This window comes from Thamnophis sirtalis, unplaced genomic scaffold (genome assembly GCF_051295495.1).
Source record: "Thamnophis sirtalis isolate CommonGarterSnake01/CBP01778 unplaced genomic scaffold, rThaSir2_p1.2 scaffold_12, whole genome shotgun sequence".
Lineage (NCBI taxonomy): Eukaryota > Metazoa > Chordata > Lepidosauria > Squamata > Natricidae > Thamnophis > Thamnophis sirtalis.
The window spans coordinates 25,901,825-25,923,164 of record NW_028261392.1 but is presented as its reverse complement, the minus strand read 5'-3'; the positions used below and the strand labels follow the sequence as shown (position 1 = coordinate 25,923,164).

Here is a 21,340-nt window from a genome sequence, read left to right as displayed (position 1 = left end):
CAGCCTGCCTGGTTCCCTTCCCCGCCGTCCCTTTAGCGAGTGGTGGCAGGTGGTGGAGGGAGAAGCGAGGCGCGCCTCTTACCTTTCCAGATCCGTTGCGTTCCTCACCCTTTCGCCCATTGAATCCCCTTGTAAAAAAACCTCATGAGTTCAACTTGCGAGGTTTTTTTAACAAGGGGATTCAATGGGTGAAAGGGTGAGGAACACAACGGACCTGGAAAGGTAAGAGGCGCGCCTTGCAGACCAATATCACCCACCTTGCCCCAATGGTAAAGGCAGCCTGCCTGGTTCCCTTCCCCGCCTTCCCTTTAGCGAGGGGTGGCAGGGGGGGAAGCGAAGCACACTGCAACAGACCTGGAAAGGTAAGAGGCGAACCTCGCTTCTCCCCACCCCATCTGCCACCCCTTGCTAAGGGATGGCGGGGAAGGGAACCAGGCAGGCTGCATTTACCATTGGGGCAAGGTGGGCAGTGTTTTTTTCACGTGAGAAGGAACAGGCCAGAGGGGGTGATCGCATTGCTGGCCTGCCACTTCTTTTTGTGCGGGAGGGAAGGGAGGTGGATGGAAGCACTTTGCTTCGCCTGCCACTGTTTTTGCAGCGAGCCCTTTTTTTGCCCCCCAAGCTGTACTGATAGGTAGTAGAGTGGTAATGGCAGGGACCGGTTGCACATTCGCTTAAATATTTGGGGATGACCTTATTTTCGGGGGAGGGCTTATTATGGCGCATGCTCCGAAAAGCCCGATTGGGCTTATTAGCAGGGCATGTCTTATTTTCAGGGAAACATGGTATTTCCTAGTAATGAACTACAAAAGCTCTGAACTGCAGGCCACTTTTGTGTTTTTTTGTTTTTGTGAAGTGTGAAGCTTAATGTCAGATTAGAAGCAGCATACATTGAATTCATTTTCATTCTGAAAACCATACAGGTCACAAATCACCTTCAGATAATTCTCAAAACTAACAAACTTTAGCAGAAGCTTTCTTGAGGAGAAAACAGATGTTTCGTATTTCAAAAGTTTTTTAAATTCACATCATGCAGTTATTAAGTATGTGAACATTCTCAATGTATTCAAAATTAAATATGAGATGGAGATTGATAAAGTGGAAAGTAATATCTTTCTAGTGAAGCAAATATTTGTACAATAATGAAGTTTCTTAATCTTAACAGCTTGAAGATGCATAGACTTCAAGTCCCAGAACTCCCCAGTCAACCTTGAAGTTCATACACCTTCAAGTTGCTAAGATTGAGATAATTTTTAAAGCTCCGTATATGTTTCCAGCTACCATTATTTCTTCCACCTTTTCAAAGTCTTGCCTCGTGCTTTTTTGCCCTCAAACACTGGCCTGGCTATCACCATCTCCATTTCTTCCTCTGCACTGGAGCTGCTACTCCTTGCTTCACTTTGTGCAGATGCAACTTCTAGGCTAGTTTTGTGACTTGCCATGTTCGTTTCGAGTGTCTTTGCATTCTCCCCTTTTCTGTGCTTTCTGGAAGCTTCAGTCTCCAAATCACCAGCTGAAGACTCACTGGATGCCTCCGAGAGAACCTCTCCTATGAAGCCACCACATAGAACGCTCTGTTGCTCAGATGGCGGGCATTTTTTCCGTTTGCTTCCTCGTTTCCGGCATCCAGGCCTTTCTTTATTGAATGCCTGCCCTTCCTTCTGTTTCAGTTCTTTTTCTAGGACAGCAGTTGCCTCCTGGACTTCACTGTCTTCTTCTTCCTTCTCTTTTCTCCTCATGCAGGTCACAGCTCGGCGAAGCCTCTGACTCTTGATGGCTTGTTTTTCATGTTGAGCCAGTCTGAAGAAAGAGTCAATACGCAGCTGAGTCTACAAAAGAAAGAAAAGTACCCCTGTAAGATTCTGTAAGAGTTATGGAGAATATTATCTGCAGCAGAGAAAACATGCAACAAAATTCACATCTTTGACAAGAGAATATTTGTTCAGAGCTCCAGTTGCTTGTGCTTAGTCTTGATACATTTAAGGTATAGGCCAGGGGTCAGCAACTTGCGACTCTAGAGCCGCATGTGGCTCTTTCATCCCTCTGCTGCGGCTCCCTGTCGCTAGTCGGCTCCACAATTGATAGGGCTTTCGGTTAGACAGGTAGAGGAAAAAGGATGTCGTGCTAGGAGGAGACTATGGTGGGGGAACCAGACTTCTGGTCAGCTTCAGACTGAACGGGGGGCTTCCAGTTAGGACTTTTGTGGCTCTTTGAGTGTTTAAGGTTGCCAACCCCTGGTATAGGCAATATCTAGCCCTCCAGCTTATGCTAAACTAGAGTTCTCGGCAGCTTCATCTAGCACTGATAATGTTAAGGAATGCTAGGAAATGAAGTTCCACAACACTCGGATTGCCAGATATTCTCTACTATCTCAAGATGTTTTATGGAGATCAAGCAGGCCAATTCACCCCAAGTCTATATTCGGCTTCTATTAGAGTTGCTCCAATGTATTAATATCCCACCCTCGCCTCTTAGTAGCTCCATTTTGGTTTCATTTTTGTTGGTACAGAAGGATTCCATTGTAACAGATTCACGTCATTTAGATATTTTGGCTCCACTACAAGCTGCAATGGGCAGTTGCTCTTAGAAGTACCTACAAAACTTTGTAAAAGCTTTCCCAAGGCTTGATACCAGGCTGCTTTCATAGCTCGATAGCAACCTATTTATTTAGACAACTTTTAATAAACAACCATTTTGTACAAGCTGCTATTGTTTGTATTGCTATTATGTTATTCAAATATTAACTCTTGATGGCTGCATGTTTACTTTATGCTTCCTGTCAGAGTTTACTGGGAAAAATTACAAATTATTAGAAAAAAAACATGCAGATTGCTAAATAGCTGCAACCAGCAACTTATACAATTGTCAGAATTGTTATATTTTTGTGCTTTTTTTACATATATAATAATATTTGCCCAGATTTGACCCTAACCAAGTCTGGAATAAAGAAAACCAGACTCCCTTCATCTATAATCTTTTTTGCTATTTCTAATCAGCTACTACATGATTGAAGTCTTTTGACAATGAACCCTTCATCTAACCAATTCTAAACGCTGGGATTATAAACACTGTGGATTCAAACAGTGACTCTGCCATTCCCTATGGTTGCTTTCAATCTCTGAACAAACAGGAATATTCTGGGGAAAATAGCCTGCTTTATTCCAGAACACTGAACCGTGAAAACAAGTGGTCTAGATATAACTTTTGTCAACTCAGTATTAAGATTCAGTACTGCTCTTTTCAGACTGTATATAAAGTAACAGTTCTGAAACAGTTAAACACATAGCTTACCTCTTTATTATATTTTCATCTGATCCAACCAATTTTTATACCAAATTCTAATTAATCATCTGCTTTTTAAAAAAGTTATTTTCAGAGATGCAAGTATCCCACATTTGATATTGTATAATAACTTAGTTAAATATGGATTATATATTTTGTGGAAGGGAGAAATATAAACTTTATTCATTATTACACATACTTAGATAGTTTTGTAAGTTTATGGCAAGCTTGACCTAGACACTTCAAGCCCACCAAGATCACACAGAAAAGGTTTCATTTTCATAATACCTGTTGAATATTCAGTTGTTTGAGAACAGGAAAGAGAACTTCGTCAGTTTTTAACTTAGTCCATCCGAAATGACTTTGGCAAAATATGCAAACAGTTAAGGACCAGTAATGAACAAGCATTTCCAAAAGACTTCTACTGATGTGTCTGAATTAGACATTTTGAAGCCTTTTGCTAATTTTGAACTTACATTACTTTTCACATGCAAAAACTGTATTCCCAAACTATTTTGTACTGACAACTGCAGCAGGCAAGTCAACAATGATCACTTTTTTAAAAAAAATCAATAAAAAACAAATATGGGATTTAATATGCTGAGTTTCTTAATTTTATTTATAATGGTATAGAGACTCTGCATCAACCAAACAAATAACAAGTAATATATAAGGAAGTGCTATTAATTACTATTCAGAAAAATTAAATTTGCTCTAGCCAGAGAAGCAATTTACTAGCTATAGAATCTAGAATTCTTCCATTCAAAGAAGGAAACAAGAAACCACCACACTGAAACATAGTTTACCTATGCCAGGGGTGTCAAACTCAAGGCCCGTAGGCCGGATTCTACCCATGTGGTGCTTAGATCTGGCCTGCAGGGCTGCCTTGGAAACAGTGAAGGACCAGCCTGTGTTGCCTCTGCCAGAAAAAACGAAGCTGCGGAGGGCCGGGCATGGCCCTCTCAAGCTCCATTTTCACTGTCAGAGGGTTGCAGAGGCCATCACAGCTGAAAACCCAGGACACCACAGGCATCCCCGACACGAGTGATGTCGAGCTGGCCACGCCCACCACAGCCTTGCCTATCCCAGCTACACACATCACCACCCCTGAGGTGAAATACAACCCTGATGTGGCCCTCAATGAAATTGAGTTTGATACTCCTGATCTTTGCAAATGTTTGCACTAAAATATCTTTTTTTAAAAACAGTTTGTTAAGGGAACAAACGGTGGAAAGGATATTCTCTAATTTCTTCCACATTAGGTGTTCCCCAAGCAAAGGATGCCTTTGACTCATCCACCACAGGGTGCAGATAAGCTTCCGCCACAGAAAGATTTGGGAAACCAGCATCAATTTCTATGTGTCGCAGTTTTTTCTTCACTTTAGTATCATATGGATTGGGACGTATTTTCTTATTCTTTTGAGCCTCAGTCCACCATTCCCTAAAAAAGAAGAGAGAGAAAAAAAGAGGCATATTTTAAAAAATGATTTGACTTAGGCTTTGGAAATAAAAAAAAAAATGAAAGCCCCATAATGAAAACTGCCTACAGGAGTTTCAAGAGAGGCTCTAATCCTCGTCCAGGGAATTCATTCAAAATCTCCATCGCAGTTACATAGCCAACATTAGGGATACCCTCGGTGTAGTCACTGCCCAGGAGATAGGCCAGATTAATCAACTTGTTTCGATCCAAGCCTGAGGGGAAAGAAAAGGAAGTGATCATCTGCAAGTTTCTTATCAGGTAGCAGGGCGGGGGGGGGGGGGGATTTCTTTCTTTCTTTCAGGGATTCAAACAAGGTAACTCAAGGCAGAGTACAACAAAAACAAACAATAAACAAAGGAAGCTAAGGATACAATGTTAAAAAGAACCACCCAATATAGAAAATATAAAATAACTAGTCAACTAAGAGAGGACTCTGCTCAACTGGACCTAAATACCCGGCGGGGGTGGGGGTGAAGGGGAAATATAGCCACTTATAGCAAGCAGAGTTGGGGCCTGCTATATAGCAATAGCAATAGCACGTAGACTTATATACTGCTTCATAATGCTTTTACAACCCTCTCTAAGCAGTTTACAGAGTCAGCATATTGCCCACAACAATCTAGGTCCTCATTTTACCCACCTCAGAAGGATAGCAGGCTGGATCAACCTTGATCCTGGTGAGATATGAACTGCTGAACTGTAGCTAGCCGTCAACTGACGTAGCCTGCACTCTAAACACTGTACCACCTCAGCTCTTATCCTATATATTGGAGAGAGTTTGTTCCAGGGCAACCACAAATCCTATGCACATGTCCCATAATTATGGGACAATGTTTAAAAGGTACATGTTCCATAAGCCATAATGTTTAAAAAGGGAAATCTGGAGCACGAATGGCGATTTGTTAGAGGAAGTGGAACATGCTTATATCCATTTTGTTACATGAAAATTTACATTGGGAATGTCAGCAGAAACATAAAAGTAAATTAGTTTAATCAAAGTATAAAATATAAAGAAAAAAAACATGGAAAAGTAAGAAGGAAGGGAAAAAGAGGGAGTTTAGTGTAACTAATAAAAAATTAATAAAAAAGTTTTAATTTGGAAGAAACATAAAAGTAAATTAAATGAAGCAGGATTAGCATAATTTAGAAATATTTAGGGTACACCAAGGAGAGATGTTATTCTGTTATTCTGTAAGAATAAACAGATGCCGATCTTGAAGACCGAATATAAAACTGAGAGATCACTTTAAAATAGTATGTTGAAGCTGTTTAATCATACAGGTAAATAAAGGCCAAGTCACAAAGTATATGGAAGAAGCATTAATAAGTCAAGAGGAAGGGTAAACTAAAAAATGTTACATTGAGATGGTGCTGATAAGATAATCAAACAGAGAGAAATAATAATCTAAAGAATAAAAGGGAATGTATGACAAAGTGTACAGATAAAATGGAAGCAACAATTTTTTGCAAGGCAGAATGGTATGGAGACGAATAATTATTAGTTTGGTGTAAACTAGATTTAGCCTCTTTTTCCTTATCTCATGATTCAATTCCTTTGACTTTCTAATTCTTCCTCAGTGTCTGCCCTTCTTTTAAAGTTGTTTACTTCAAACGGGATTAGTGTGATGTGTGTGCGAGTATACAACTGAAATTAAGTTATATCTTTGGAAAAAGATAAAAGAAGCCAAGATTCAAGGTTTCATATCATGAATTACCTAGCTGATTTTGGAAGTCCACAAACTGATAATATTCGACGTACTTGCTTTGATTGAAGAAGTTTTTGTACACATGACGTCCTCCAAACAACCAAATATCACTGTCATCTGTGATTGTCCCAGAAGTTTGATCAGTAAGATCCAAGACAGCACACTGAGCTTCTGCTTCCATTGGAGCCTCAATGTATGGAATGCCAAAGAGGCGCAGAAGTTCCTGTGAACAAGCAGGAAAAACAGTTCCAAATTTAGTTGGTGGCAAAATCTGCTAAGGGTTGGTTCATCCATCACATGTGCTAATTTCCTGGTGATGAGTGGACTTGTAGAAGATACATCTTTAAAACTTTGAAGCAAGATTTGGGCATTATTTTTATAATTAGTCAGATACATTCACCAGTACGAGCAATAATTAGCCTAAGTGGATCAGATGCAATTTTTTTCAGATGACTAAGAACAGTAAAGACTCCCATTCTCTTTTATTTTGCTTTATCTTATTCTAAAATTTCTAGCGCAGAATATGAGAAAAAACAAAGGTTTAGGGTCTAACAATAGAATACAATTGGCAGAAAATATATTTGTTTTTGTTAAAAACCTAACAGAAGCATAAGGTAGCTGCAATTTGAAATGTATTTTATTCAGCCTTTTATATACAATATGTTAATTAATACTGATTATGAGTTACAGGAAGAATTTCAAAAACTATTAAATTTGCAGCATTCCTGATGAATTTAGACACTAGGAGTAATCATTGCTAAAATTGGCACCAAGTAAAAATAAAAAGCCAGTTTGTTGTACTGATTAAAGCATCAGATTAGAAATCAGGTGACTGTGAGTTCTAGTCTTGCCTTAAGCATATAGCCAGCTGGGTGAACTTGGGACAGTCACTCTTTTTCAGCCCTAGGAAAGAAATAATGGCAAACTACCTCCGAAATCTTGTGCAGAGAAATGCAGACATGTCCATGCAGTTGCCAGGAGTGACTCGAAGATATACACCACCCCCAAAATGAATAACTATGACTCCCTACAAATGACACTAAAGTCAGCATCTTTCATTAGTACCACTTGATAGAATCGTGATATATGCCTATTTTTATTTCCAAAATTCTCATCACGTTTTATTTTCTTTAATACAAAGAATGATAAGCTATATATCATATAAGCAACACATTTAAATTTAAAATATTGTTTTGATGGATTTCACTGATGATAACTCATATCATTAGGAATTCAAATATTTCCCAATTCTAGTTTTAACTGTGTCAACACTGGATTTTCTATCAGATAAGGATATATTATTCTTCCCCAATATTAAAATATAGCATCAACTATTTCAAACTGATGCTTAATGGTTATTTGAAAAATCTGGAAATGTGAGAAAGATGGCTAAATTTCCACTTTTTGAGTTTCCTGTGTTTTTTAAACAGGAAAATTAGTTGTTCAATATGAGGAATGGAATTGACCTCTAGATTGAAAACTATACATAATTTATATAATTAGAGATTGAATTCTTGATTCTCTGATCCTATTACTACTGAATACAATTTGCAAAATGAATTGGACACAAATTCTGACTAATTCAAGTGAATTAAATTTGATCATTCCTTCCTAAAGCATCTAGATATTATCAATTAAAGCAATAAACAATATTTTAAAATAATACCACCTACTGAGTTTATAATTAAAGGAATATTTTCACTATTATATACAACTTATATATTAGTCTGTTTCCATCACCTGCTGAGAACAAATGAAATAGAACATAAACACAAACCTGACTCTCCAAAAACATCTGTCCTGTCACGGTGGCAGCTGTACGTTCCTGCTGCTGTTTCTGAGCTTGAAGTGCTGTTTGTTCCACAGACAAGTTTGTTTCCAAGACCTCCAAATCCTCCTACAAAGATACAAATCAAAACATTGTTAAATCTAAAGTACTGAGGTCTGTTAACTGTCTTCCTTTAAGCCTCTTATACGTAGAATTAGAAACCAACTCTCTCAATTCCTGCCAAAGGACCCCATAAAAATTAAATCTAGAATTGATATGTCATAGGTGGTATATTATATTAGGAGTGCTCCCACCAACAGAATCCAGAATTTTCATCTTTAAATCCATAAACACACACACACACACACACACACACACACACACAGACCTTTTCTAGTGCTCACAATTACAGGAAAAATTTATCCCTACATATAAGTCATCTCATTCTTCATTATTTCATGTGTCTCCAATTTCCAAAACAAAAACAGTTCACAACTCATAGTTCAGCCTTGTTATTCCTCAAATAGATAGCAAAATAATTACCATACTAATATTCTGCCATTCATTAATTTCAGCTTTCTCTGTGCTTTCCATTCCAGCATTTTGTTGCATAGCAAGTTCTGCATCTTCACCATTTTCTGATTTATTCTCTGTAGCATCCTCACTTTCCTCTCTCATTTCCAATGAAGCTTCAGACACCACTCCAACCACGTCTTCAGTGGAGGCCAGTGATGTCTCAGATGTTAGATCTTGTTCACCACTTGGTTCAGTTTCTACTTCAATGAAACTACCTACAAATATATTGCATTATATATTACATATCATGTTAATAGTGTATAACCGGTTTTGTTGCATTACATTAGATGCCTTCTAGCCATCGCTTGCCACGATATTCTTTGCACTTTATCACTATTTAGTTAATAAACTTTGGTTGCTGTTTTAATATACACATCCTTCTATCTGTATTTTTAAATGGGCTTTACTTTTTTAATGAAAGTAAAACATTTTCCAATATTAAAAAAATAGCATTAGAAGCCAACTTAAAAAATGAAAAATCCATGCTTCCTAAACTAAACAGTTTAAAATCAATTTCTGAATGTCCTGAACATGTATATTCACAAGCCAACTTGCCAGGAAAGTTCACAGAATTTCTTACTTTCCTACTTATATACTTTTAAAATTATTCCAGTAATCTAATGTTACATTAAAACTGACATACCATCAGAATCACTTTCTTCAGACCGTGATTGATGTTCCACACTCTCTTCAAGTTTAGGGATATCAAAAGCAAACGAAGATTCATTCTGTGTAAGGGATGTGCTTTTTTCTGAATAGCTAGCCGATTCCTTTAAACATGGAAGTTTTCCAGTTTGGGCTAACTCTGCAAAACCTGAATGGCTTGAGCCAACTGATGGAATTGGAGACAAAGACATTTCTGGCTGCTTTATGCTGCTGTTTGGACTCTGACATTGTCCGGGACTTGTATCTGTTTGAGAAATACCAGTTTCCACACTTTTTTCTTCATTTTCTGCCCCAGGCAAAAGTCTTTTTTGAACAACAGGAGTGCATGGGCTTTTTTTAACATTTCTACTTTCCAATTTCTGTACTGGTAAAAGTTGTTTGTCATTCTGATCTTCAGGAACTGCTTCTTCTTCATCTGAACTGCTAGCAAAATGGTCCTTTATGGACATTCTTTCCCCTTGAGTAATATTAGTCCTATTGATAAATGGTGCTGTAATAATCTCCTCCTCCTCCTCCTCCTCGCATAATGCCTGCTGAATAGCCTTGATTGTTCGTGGAGACATGTTACCACTGTCTACACTGGGCGTGGTCTCACACTTGTCTAAATTAGGGTGGTTCTTGTTTTCATCTTCCAACTCATCTTCTGAACCGCTTCCCAACATAGCAGCCTGGATAGCAAGCATCGTTCTGGGAGAAGGGGGTGTTGCACAAGTGCTACTGGTTGTTTCCATCAAAAGGTCACATGAGACTGGCTTCACTGGCATGTTGTTTATGTTTTTGCTAGGTTTTAAATCTTTCGACATTGCAGAAGAATGGATTGCAGATGTCACATAACTGGAAGTATTTCCTTTGGACTGGGTACCTGAAAGAAAAAAGACAAACAAAGAGCTATGATGGCACAGTGGTTCGAATACAATACTGCAGGCTACTTCTGATACTTCTGCCGGCTGCCTACAATTCGGCAGTTTGATTCTGACCGGCTCAAGGTTGGCTCAGCCTTCCATCCTTCCGCGGTCGGTAAAATGAGGAGCCAGATTGTTGGGGTCAATATGCTAATTCTGAAGACCGTTTAGATAGGGCTGCAAAGCACTATGAAGTAGTATATAAGTCTAAGTGCTATTGTTATTCATATGTTAAAGGAAACTTAGTAAAATTCAAATGCAATTTTTAAAAACATTAATCAGTTAGCGCAGAACTCTCAATAGTACTCTGAATCTGGAGCGTTCCCTTGATACCTTTTAATAGGATGTAATGAGAGCTATCTTCAGATACAACCCTCCTGGTTTCCAATTCTTTCAAGAAACCCCCATCTTCTTCATACTGGTGCTGGATTTGGCCAGAATGTTGCTCATTCATCTCCTTCTGCACTTTTTCTATGTGTCGATTTAAGCTGCTTTTCTTAAGCAGACCCTTGAGCTGATACTGGGAGAAGTCACTGGATTCCTTCAAAGAAATACTGGAATTAAATGACAGTCTGAAAGAACCAGACTTCCTATATTTGTAGAATATACATATTGACAAAAAAAAGGCTTTGAAACAAAAAGGATTTCTAGAGGCAAAAGCAACATCATGTTTAAAATTTCCTCTAAGGATTTTAATTCATTTTTTAATAGTACCAACATGCTGTGTATTGGTGGGATGAACACATTTAACATGAGAGAACATCTACTGACTTTGAAATTCTTCAACATGAATAGGAATAGTTCTTCCCCATATACAACGTCCTTACCGTGGTCTCATACGGGTAGTCCTCGGGTTACGACCACAATTGAGTCCAAAATTTATGTTGCTAACATTAGTTAAATGAGTTTGCCCCATTATATGACTTTTCTTGCCATAGTTGTTAAGTGAATCATTACATTACTTAAGTTAGTAACGCGGTTGTTAAGTGAATCTGGATTCCCCATTGACTTTGCTTGTCAGGTCTCCAAAGCTGATCACATGACCCCAGGACACTGCAGCCGTCATAAATACGAACCATTTGCCAAGCATTTGAATTTTGATCATGTGACCAGAGGGATGCTGCAATGGCTGTAAGTGTGAAACATTAGTGAACTGTCACTAAATGAACTGTTGCAAGTCGAGGACTACCTATACTAATTCCCTGGATGGAGACTCTGCCACTAGAGAGCACGGAAGGTTGCATTCTCTGTGACAGCACATGCCCTGTAGAACAGTATCCCTCTGGAAATCCTGTTAGCCTTTGGCAAGGCACTGAAGAGCTGCCTGTTCTCCCAACCATAACAGACTGGGCAGGTTTCGCTGCTTTTATGAGGTGGGTTCACTGACAGATAAACCATGCTTGTATATGTTCATATGTATGAGAGTGGGGACATCATCAGTGCTGTCATTATCCATAAGTTGGGCATGATGATGTTACCTAGTTGGGTAATGAAATGTCTGAAAGCAAACAACCAAGCTCAGAGAACACCAAGAACTCCACAGTTCAACCCTGAGCTACATATTCTCTTCTGAGAATACACACACACATACACACTCACACAGTGTCTGTCTGTCTGTCTGTCTGTCTGTCTGTCTGTCTGTCTGTCTATCTATCCATCCATCCATCCATCCATCCATCCAATCTACCCATCTGAAAAACAACTCACCAGGGAGACACCAAAACCTTTGCTATTACTTTTACGATTGGTATTTTAACTGTTTATACTCGGCTAGGGATATTTGAATTTTACTTCCTAACAAATGTTAAATAGAGGTCAGCTGCTTTTATTGTTTTACAAAACAGCAAGATAAAAGTGTAACAAGAATCTATAGATAAGCACAAAGCCAGAAGTTCAGTGCATAGATAATGAAATCTGCCTAAAAGGAAACTTCGCTTACTGTAAATTGTCACTGAAACTATCCAGAGATGATAAATAATAACAAATACCCTATTTCCAAAGGCATCCTCATTTAAGCAGCCATATGAACGTTCTATTATTGAAATTCTGTTAAGGCCTGTACACTCAAATTATCACCTAAGTATTTTCAACATTATTACTTAACAAAAATACAGGACTGCCTAACAGAGATTCATCAGCTCCAGACAAGGCACCCTTCTACTTGAAAAAGCAAAGGAAAGTCTGCCCATTACCTCAGGCATGGCTTCAAATAATGTTCTTCTTCGTTTAGTGAATTCCTTCATGTCAGTCAGGATCTCGTGTTTAATTTCAGGAGGCAAGCTCAAGAAATCATCTGATTCAACATCAACAGAACGAGGGTTTTCAAGCAATTCTTCCTTTGCAAAGGAGGAGCACAAAAAACATTTTGCAGAATTAGATATGCATGTAGATTAGGCAAGATGTATAAAAAGGACCAACCAAACCGCCTTTACACTGATTGAAGATGGTTTTCTAAAACAAGCAGCAGAATCTTGTAAACAGACATTAGGAATTTACTGGATCAACATTAGAAATGGGTTCATCCAGGATCAACCTTTGTCAATATGGTCCAAAGTATACCTCTGGTGTATGGGGAAGGGGAAGGAAATGAATTGGGGTATTTTCAGATTAAAGAACAAATCTGCCCCTTAAGTTTTCATTAAAGTCCAATACAAAATTTGTCCTTCTAAGAGCATTTTTTGTTATTATAAGAGGAGAAAAATCAGGCAAACTGTAGGGCATCTCTGCTACCATGCCAGAGACCACAAGATGAAAGTATCTATGAGATAAAGGGTCCTCCTGCATATCTAAGGAGGAGAAGTCAAGAGAACTGACTTGTTATCACCAGGATCTGTTAATATGCTTTGAAATATCAGTTTCTACCATAGAAATAATGCAGGAAGGTGAATATTGTTCTCACAAATCTTCCCCTATGAACTTCCCAGAAACACTTGGTTAACCATAATGGGAGAGCAAGATGCTAGAGTAATTGTACAAAAAATATAATTATAGCAAACATGATTAATGAAGTCATTAGTCAGCATCAAAACCTTGTTCCTCCTGATTTGTAGCTTAATCCCTTTTTGGTACACTCCTGTCCTTATTAATTGCATTATGAAAGTTATTTTTTAAGAAATCCAGTATTTTATAGCTCCCAAAGTTTATGCAGAAGTTCCTTATTTACAGATTGCAAGCACGTCCCCTTTCCTCAAAATTCTTCTCCGTTTATATATGCTATTGCCCGAATCCTGCAGCACAATAAACTGAACATTGGACACTTTCCAAAATAGAAATAAAGTATTTTTATTAAATTTCAGGCAGCACAACAAGCCTATGAAGTTGCCTTTTAGAGGGTTAATCCTCTATTTCAGCTAGACCGGTATTGTCTGCTCTGTCTAGAATGAGCTTCCAATTATCTCATGCTAAAACCTTTAACAATTTTACTGCTTTTAAAATAGGTAATCTTCTTCTAACTTACAATAACACAAGCCAAGAGCTCCACTTCAAAAATGAGTATGCCAGGAACAAATCTGTAAGTAGTCCTCAACTTACAATCGTTTATTTAGTGACAGTTCAAAGTTACAATGGCACTGAAAATAGTGACATATGAATGTTTTTCACCCTTATGGCCATTGCATGTAATCAAAATTCAGTTGCTTAGCAACAGACATGTATTTAAAATGGTTGCAATATCTTGAGGTGTTGTGATCACCTTTTGCAACCTTCGGACAAGAAAATAAATGGGGAAATCAGAGTCATTTAACAACCATGTTAAATGTAAACAACTAAGTTTACACTGCAGTGAATCACTTAACAGTTGTGTCAATAAAGATTGTACAATGAGGCCAAACTCACTTAACAACGGTCTTGCTGAGCAACAAAAACTTTGGGTTCAATTATGGCTGTAAGACCTACAGTATATTCATTTTAACTGTAACTAAAATAGATGTAACTAAACAGAGCTAACATTAGTTCCTCTACATATTTAATATGTATCCTGTCATTAAAAGCAAAAATTTGGAAGCAACTTTTGGAGCCATTTTAAAGAATGCCACTGAAGTCATGCAAGCCCCATAGATTTAGCCCTATGTACAGTGCGAACAATCACAATGGAGAGAAACTTCTCTGTTGCCGCTCCGGCCCTATGGAACAAGCTACCCCCAGAGATCCGGACCCTACCTACTCTCATGGCCTTCCGTAAAGCTATTAAAACCTGGCTTTTCCGGCAGGCCTGGGGCTGTTGATTGAGGTCCAGCCCCCCTTTGATTGGGTGCATGTTGTGTTTTCTTCTTAATCTTGTTGTATCTTATTGTTTTAATCCTTTTTTAATATTTTTCATTTCTGTAAGCCGCCCGGAGTCCTCCGGGATTGGGCGGCCCATAAATTCAATAAAGGAATGAATGAATGAAACTGTGGCTTCAAATTCTGGCATATTAGAGGAGCCATGGTTCCTAGTTCTAACCCGAAATGAAATAAACCATGGGAAAAAGTTATTCAAAGCTCTAGCTTACTGTGCCATGTAAATTGATCTGGTGTTTTTCAGTGCAATATGGATCTCTTGATCCTATGAATCACAGGGAGTTGGGGAGCAACTAATTGCAATAACTTTTAATATTATTATGTTTGGTCACACAATTAACCAATTACTTAGACTGGATGTGGTGTTTCAATAAGTTAACATTTTTTTTTGGGGGGGGGATAATTTAGTATAGGTTTGATTATTATTATATACACAACGTGAAGCCAGCTCTTTAGCTGGTGTTGGCCTTCACTCAGAGTTCTTCCAAAGAACCTAGGCTGCCATAATGTATCAGCATAATATATCTGCAAATCCAGTGTTTCCACTTATAAATGACAGATAAAAATTTTTCCAATATGCAGATTTTCTAAGTGCTATTCAAGATCTTTTTGTGTGGCACCCAGTATGCCAATAACCACTGATATCGCCATTATTATTACTACCTATTTGTTTTGAAAGGATTGCAACGCAATATAAAATACATAGGGGCCTTACTTGCAATATTTTCTTCTGAGTCATCCTTTCTTCCCACTCTTTTTCGTCTTCCTCTTCCGAGCTAGATCGTTAAAAAAAAAAAAACAGAACTAGTTTGCTAAATGTCAAAATTTGTCCACAGAAAACAAAAGAGTATTTTAAATTCTATTGCTTCTAAATGCTTATATAATAATCTGATTTTTTAAAAACTTGTTTCACTCACCTATTTTTTTTATCATCTTGTAAGGCAGGGAGCACATAAATGTCATCCACCTCTTCTCTTCTCACCTCTGCAAGACTTGGAAATTCAGCATTGCTGGGAATACAAGGATATTTCATATTAGGGCAGTGATGGCTAACTTTTTTTGTTGTCGCATGCTGAAAGCGTCCATAAAGCAATGCGTGTGCAACACTATCCCGCTCATGCACACGCACATCTGACACACACAGACACACATACACCCAACTCTCCTGCGCATGCGCCCCCCCCAATCACCCATTTTGGCTCCCAGGTTGGTGCAGAAGGCTTTCCAGGCCCCAAATGGGGCGCGAGGGGTCCTTGTGCGCCCCCCGCGCACTCCATTTTGGACATGAAAGGCCTCCTAAATCAACCTGCAAGCCAAAAGGGCATGTGGGGGGGCATTGCACGAGGCCCCAAAATGCAATGTGAGTGTCCCCGTACATGTGCCCTGCCCCCTGCACATCCATGGCAGAGACTCGAAGACCTGCTCTTTGACAGGAGGCATGCATGCACGCACAGTGGTGCTGGGCTGGGGCCACAGCTGGCATGCCCTCCGAGAGGGCTCTGTGTGCCACCTTTGGCACGCGTGCCATAGGTTCACCATCACGGTGTTAGGGAAACCAAAATACTTAACAATTGAAAGCTCCCATAAGCATTTATAAACAGAGGTTTATAAATAAGGTTGTTCTTACCTCTTGCCTGCTAAAGCAGCCTTGATCGCTTGTCGTTTCAGGAAGGTTTTCAAAAGCTTCTCCTTAGTTTTCTTCGAATCTGTGACTGCAGCTTCTTTTTGCTGCTTTCGTTTAGCCTGTAATAGTAGGATTGAGTAGTCCTTTGTAGTCATTATTTTGATTAAAGCTTTTATTTGTCTCCCACACTGTTCCTAGCAAGTCTGCCTCAGCAACTTGGAGGTCAAGAAAAGGAAATTCCTGTCCTCAGAATTACTACTTTAAAAACACACAGAGAAGAAAAAGGATTGGGAAGATATTCAGCTACCGATTCTTAATGATATACCAATCTTGTAATTACATGAAGGGATTAGTGCATGCCCCACTGTTCAGAGAAAAAGTCCCCAATTAGTGGTGGTGAATCTGAATGAGGGCATGACCCTAGTCCATATTGGAATCCTAATGTAATCACTGTTGGAAGAACCAGCAAAGCCCAATGAAGCTGTGATTATTTTCCTAAATTTAATTCTCATTTCATTGAAGACAGTAGATTGACCAAAGCCTTTTTTTTTAAGTATTTCTTAGATTGCTGACTGTGACTGTGAAAGACAACTGAACTGGACTGGAGATTGAAATTGCTGATCTTTCTATCCGTCCCTGTATTGTCACTTTTCTTCTGTATCCTCTTGCACAGTCTGGCCATGTAAGCCTTAGATTTCTAAAAGAAAGCCTTCAAGAGCTTCTTTCTCCCTCTGCTCCACCCTACATCTTCTGATGTAGCCTAGTTTAAGAATGTTCGTTCTTCTTTCTAGATAGGCAGCATATAAATGTAATAAATAAGTGGCTTGCCAAGGTTAGCCAAAACCTCGCTGGGAGGTTTTCGTTTTGCTAATGCTCTCTCGTGTTTTGTTAATTGATAAGAAGGAAGCCTATGTAATAAATGCACTTAACTACAAATATGAGTAATGGCAAAGGAATACCACACAGTTAATTGGACTCCAAAAGTTGAGCTTCTGCTATCTTAGGAATAATGCTATGCTTTAGATGAAATAATTTGGGGAACAGTTTTAAAAAGGATGAGATTCCCAGTTGGTGAGGGATGCGAGATGCTCCTCTACAGAAAGTTGCCATGTTGTGTTTTATTTCTTGGCCTAAAAGTATTCCTTTTGTTTTGTTTACAGAATTTGTCCTTCCAGTTTCCACTTAATTTGTGTACTTATTCTTTTTCAATATACCTCCATACATTTTGTTGTGGCAAATACAAATCAAGTTATTCTAAAATCAGACCATTATTTTCAAAAGCAAGTCAGACGGATTAAATATAATAGTCTGAATTATTAAGAAAAGAAGATTTTAATTCCAGCCTCTTCCTTTATTCTACTCTATTTATTGTATTCTAGCAAGCCACACTTTCTAGATTCTCTAATCCTTGGTTTCCCTAAATTTGCTTATCTGAAAGAAATATGCACTGAATTTAGTAATTCCAATTTCAGTGGAATTGTGAATGGGATAGTTATGGCTTACAGTGTTGTGGCCTGCCAGCAGCCAGCAGAGCTGGCAGCAGATTCGGGCAGTGAGAGGTTGGGGAGGGGCCAGTCCTGGAGTCTAGGGAAGGCTCTGATGAGGGCTCTGTGTTGGAGGCAGAGAGGGGGCCAGAGCCGTATACCAGTTATCAGCTGCCTGGTCAAGAAGAGTCAGACATCAGTGAGGCAGACTGGAGCCTGTTCCCAGTGTGCGCATGCACAGAGTTGCCACACGAACAGAACAGCTAAAGAATAGTGGGCAACTTGGGAGTAAGGCCACAGGTGGACAATGAATGACCCCTCCAAGAGGAAATAAGAGAGGAGCGAAGGGGAAGTGAGACAATTAGTTTGCTTAATTGGTTCATGATCTCTGAGATTCCTTGCCAGGTTTTGCAGACATCGGCTTGGCAACTCTCCAAACCAGATAAGGTCTGTGACTGTAAATCCTCCTTTGAAAGAGTTTACTGGATGTGAATGAACAGAATTCACAGTAAATTAATAAAAGTTTGCTCTTGGGAAGCCTACGTCAGAACATACATACCAAAGTTTGCCTCTTCAGTAGAGGAGCTTCTCCATCAAAAACAAAAATGGGGCGGATCCGAAAGAAGAGCAGTTTGCAAAGTCGGTGAAACAATATGAGGAGATGAGCATTATGGATGGAGTTCCCATGACGGTCTCTTGCTCCTTTAATAGCTTGATTCAACCAAATGCTAATATCTTATGAAAGCATTTAAAGGAAGACAACAGAAAGTGACATATACAAAGAAGCATTGATCTGTTTAAACATACCAATCATTTATGCTTACATTCACACTTTATTAGAAAAAGCTTATATTATAGGTTTTCCTGGGTTTGAGATATTTTTCCTTATTTTGCCACTTCTGCATATGAGAGGCTATATGTACCAGAAGAGCCAGTAGATTTATTTGATGCCATGAGAATAATGTAACTGCTACACAACATGTTGTGTTCAAGTAGCTGGGGGGGGGGGGGGGAATACTGCACTGCTGTTAATTTTAGTGGTAATTATATGGTAATTTTCCTGAGATTGTGAAATCAATATATCAGGTAAATTCAACAAGACTGAAAATAAAATATTGGCTTTCAATATTTATTGGTTGGGGAAAATCAGCAATTATACATGCAATCTATAAAAAAAAGTTCTTAAGGAAGCTCCTTTTTTTAAGGATACCAACAGCAAGAATTTTTCCTTCCAATGTTTCTGGGTTTATAGGTCTTCCTGAGCATTCCAGTAACTTCCAAAGCCCATGAACTCCCATTATTCGTCAGGTAATATAATGAAAGTGAAATCTGTTGAAAGCAATAAAGATATTGGTCAATTGCTTATATAGTAAGTATGACAATCATAACATCTTACTATATCCAGTATCTGCAGAACTGCAATCTTGCTAGACAATTTAAAAATATTTAACTCAAACTTTTTCCAAACTTGTACCTTCCAAAAAGATGGTTTCCTCCCCAATTATGAATATCGACAAAGTCAAGAAATCCACAGGTAACAGCACAATTTGGGGAACGTTTGATTTACCTGAACAGAAACTTTAAACAATACCTTATTCATTAAAATGTCAGTTTTTCTGCTAAAACATTGTGAAAATAGTACTTAGATAGATAAATAGGTTAATGAGGGAAAAACTGGTCAAGAAGAGCCAACACCCTCCCTTGCATCATTACCTATAAACCAATAAATCAATAGTTAAACCTTACAAGAATAGGAATAATACTTACAAAGTATTGCTTTTTCATATATATTTTGATGTAATCAAACCATAGTTTTTTTAAAATAGAAATAATCCCTGCACCCACTACAATACATATCTACCTCAGGATAGCAGTCACAGCTACATTACCTAATTAGTATTCACATGTAAAACTGTGTAAAATACATATATTAAAAATAACTGGGTAAAATAAAATTACCCTGCAGTTTTAATAACATAATTCACTCTCGCTTCATTTTCTCAACAAGATGGCAGCTGACAAGCAGAAAAGGTTCTAATCAAATTACAAGATTGTGTAAGGGTCTGAAGTGTGCTTTTTTTTAATTAATTCTGAAATAGCACTGATTTGAATTATTTAAACGGATTATTCCCCCACCCCCAAAGAAAAGTAAGAGATCTGGTGCCATTTAAAGCGCTGGCAAGGCAATTTTTCAGGTAGTCTTGGAAATGCTATCAAATGTCTTCGTTTTAAAGAGGAAATCCAATCCCAATTCTTTTACCTGCCTTGCCTTAACTGCACAGATTACAAACCCCTAACTAAACTGGCTTGCATATTTTGCATTTCTCCTCTGTGCTTTAGGTCTCCTAAAACAAATTCCCCATTGCAATCTTCTTCGATACACCAGGGTTTTCCTTTGTACTTTTTCCTACAACTCCCGTAAAGCCATTGTGGTCCTTGTGTAATCGCTCCTACTGCCTCCCTATCCAACTTCCGACACCGAAACGTCTGATAAAGGGAATTGCTGCAACGCAAGCGGGGGGGAGGGGGGAGAAACCAACGAACCTTAATTGGTGTATAGCGAAGAAGATGGACTTCTTGGGGGGGGGGGGGGTGTTGTAATAAAAGATAGGAGGAATCCACCCGGGAACCTAGATACAGGAAAGAGCGTTCGAAAACAAAGCGCCGCTCACTCAACCGGCGCCATGTTACAACGTCACAAACACAGACTGCGCTTCCCGCTGGGAGATGTAGTTCTTACACAGAGGCTGTGAGAGAATCAGGGCGAGAAAGATCCAAGAAGTACTTCTATCGTTTTTCCAACCGCAGCAGAACTGTTATTTCTTCATTCTTTCTTCTGCTGTTCCTTAACATCGAGGAAAGAATTTTGCTGAGAAACTAGGATCAAAAAGCAGCCGACATAAATTCGCGTGTCTGTCTGCACACTATAGATACGCCCAGAGTTACCGAGAAATTAGGGTAGAGATCCAGATTTTTTTTTAAAGCAGAAATACGAAGTAATATAATTTGTTGCTTCCTTTTCCTGTTTTTTTTCCTCCCAGTTTTTTCCGAACCTAGTTTTTTTCTGGCTTTCCCATTCAAATGTTACCAGTTTTGTGCATAGTATTTTAAGATTAGACTAGCATGAACAGCTGATCTACTTCCCAGTAAGCATGTGCCTCCCCCCCCCCTTCCTTTACCATTGGAGAGCGGGATGCTAAGGCTAAACAAAAACTAAAATCAGAATAAGGTGGTGGGGTTTTTTTCCAAGTCTTTCCTTTTGTAGAAATCCTCTTTCCCCAGAAGAATTAAATATTTTGGGAAATATTAAAAAGGCATGATATTTCCTGAAGAAGAAAATTAAAAAATCTTAAAGGGAGGCAGAAACAACACACACACCCCACACACGTTATTTCCCTAGCCCAAGCAGAAACTGAGGACGGACAGCTTTTAGAAATGCAGATTTGGTCATCCATTCAGGAAGACTGGGTCAAGACAGAAACTCAGATAAGCAACAAAATTAGCTCAGACACCTAGGATTTGCATTTCCCCTTTTGCCTATAGAGCCAGCTATAACCTCTACATGACCCGATAG

General features: G+C 38.7%; 1 protein-coding gene across 1 annotated transcript; it reads right to left on the bottom strand.

Moving 5' to 3' along the window:
• Positions 1-536: 536 nt before the first annotated feature.
• On the bottom strand, positions 537-20,357 carry ERCC5 (ERCC excision repair 5, endonuclease). The gene is made up of 16 exons (XM_087726257.1): positions 20,311-20,357; positions 18,977-19,095; positions 18,326-18,501; positions 16,286-16,401; positions 15,576-15,668; positions 15,374-15,434; positions 12,573-12,716; positions 10,714-10,921; positions 9,456-10,340; positions 8,780-9,027; positions 8,246-8,365; positions 6,478-6,691; positions 4,830-4,974; positions 4,523-4,723; positions 3,571-3,655; positions 537-1,829 (listed from the first exon to the last, which is right to left on the bottom strand). Exons 2-16 carry the CDS (start codon positions 19,062-19,064, stop codon positions 1,284-1,286), a joined length of 3,330 nt encoding a protein of 1,109 aa, XP_087582383.1. The 5' UTR covers positions 19,065-19,095; positions 20,311-20,357; the 3' UTR covers positions 537-1,283.
• Positions 20,358-21,340: the final 983 nt, after the last annotated feature.

Coding starts and splice junctions, on each gene's coding strand:
- ERCC5 (XM_087726257.1), bottom strand. CDS start 19,064: ATGGGAGTTCATGGGCTTTGGAAGTTACTGGAATGCTCAGGAAGACCT. Junction 10,341..10,713: donor TCATTACATCCTATTAAAAG/GTATCAAGGGAA, acceptor TTTTTCTTTCAG/GTACCCAGTCCAAAGGAAAT. Junction 9,028..9,455: donor TGAAGAAAGTGATTCTGATG/GTATGTCAGTTT, acceptor ATATATTTGTAG/GTAGTTTCATTGAAGTAGAA.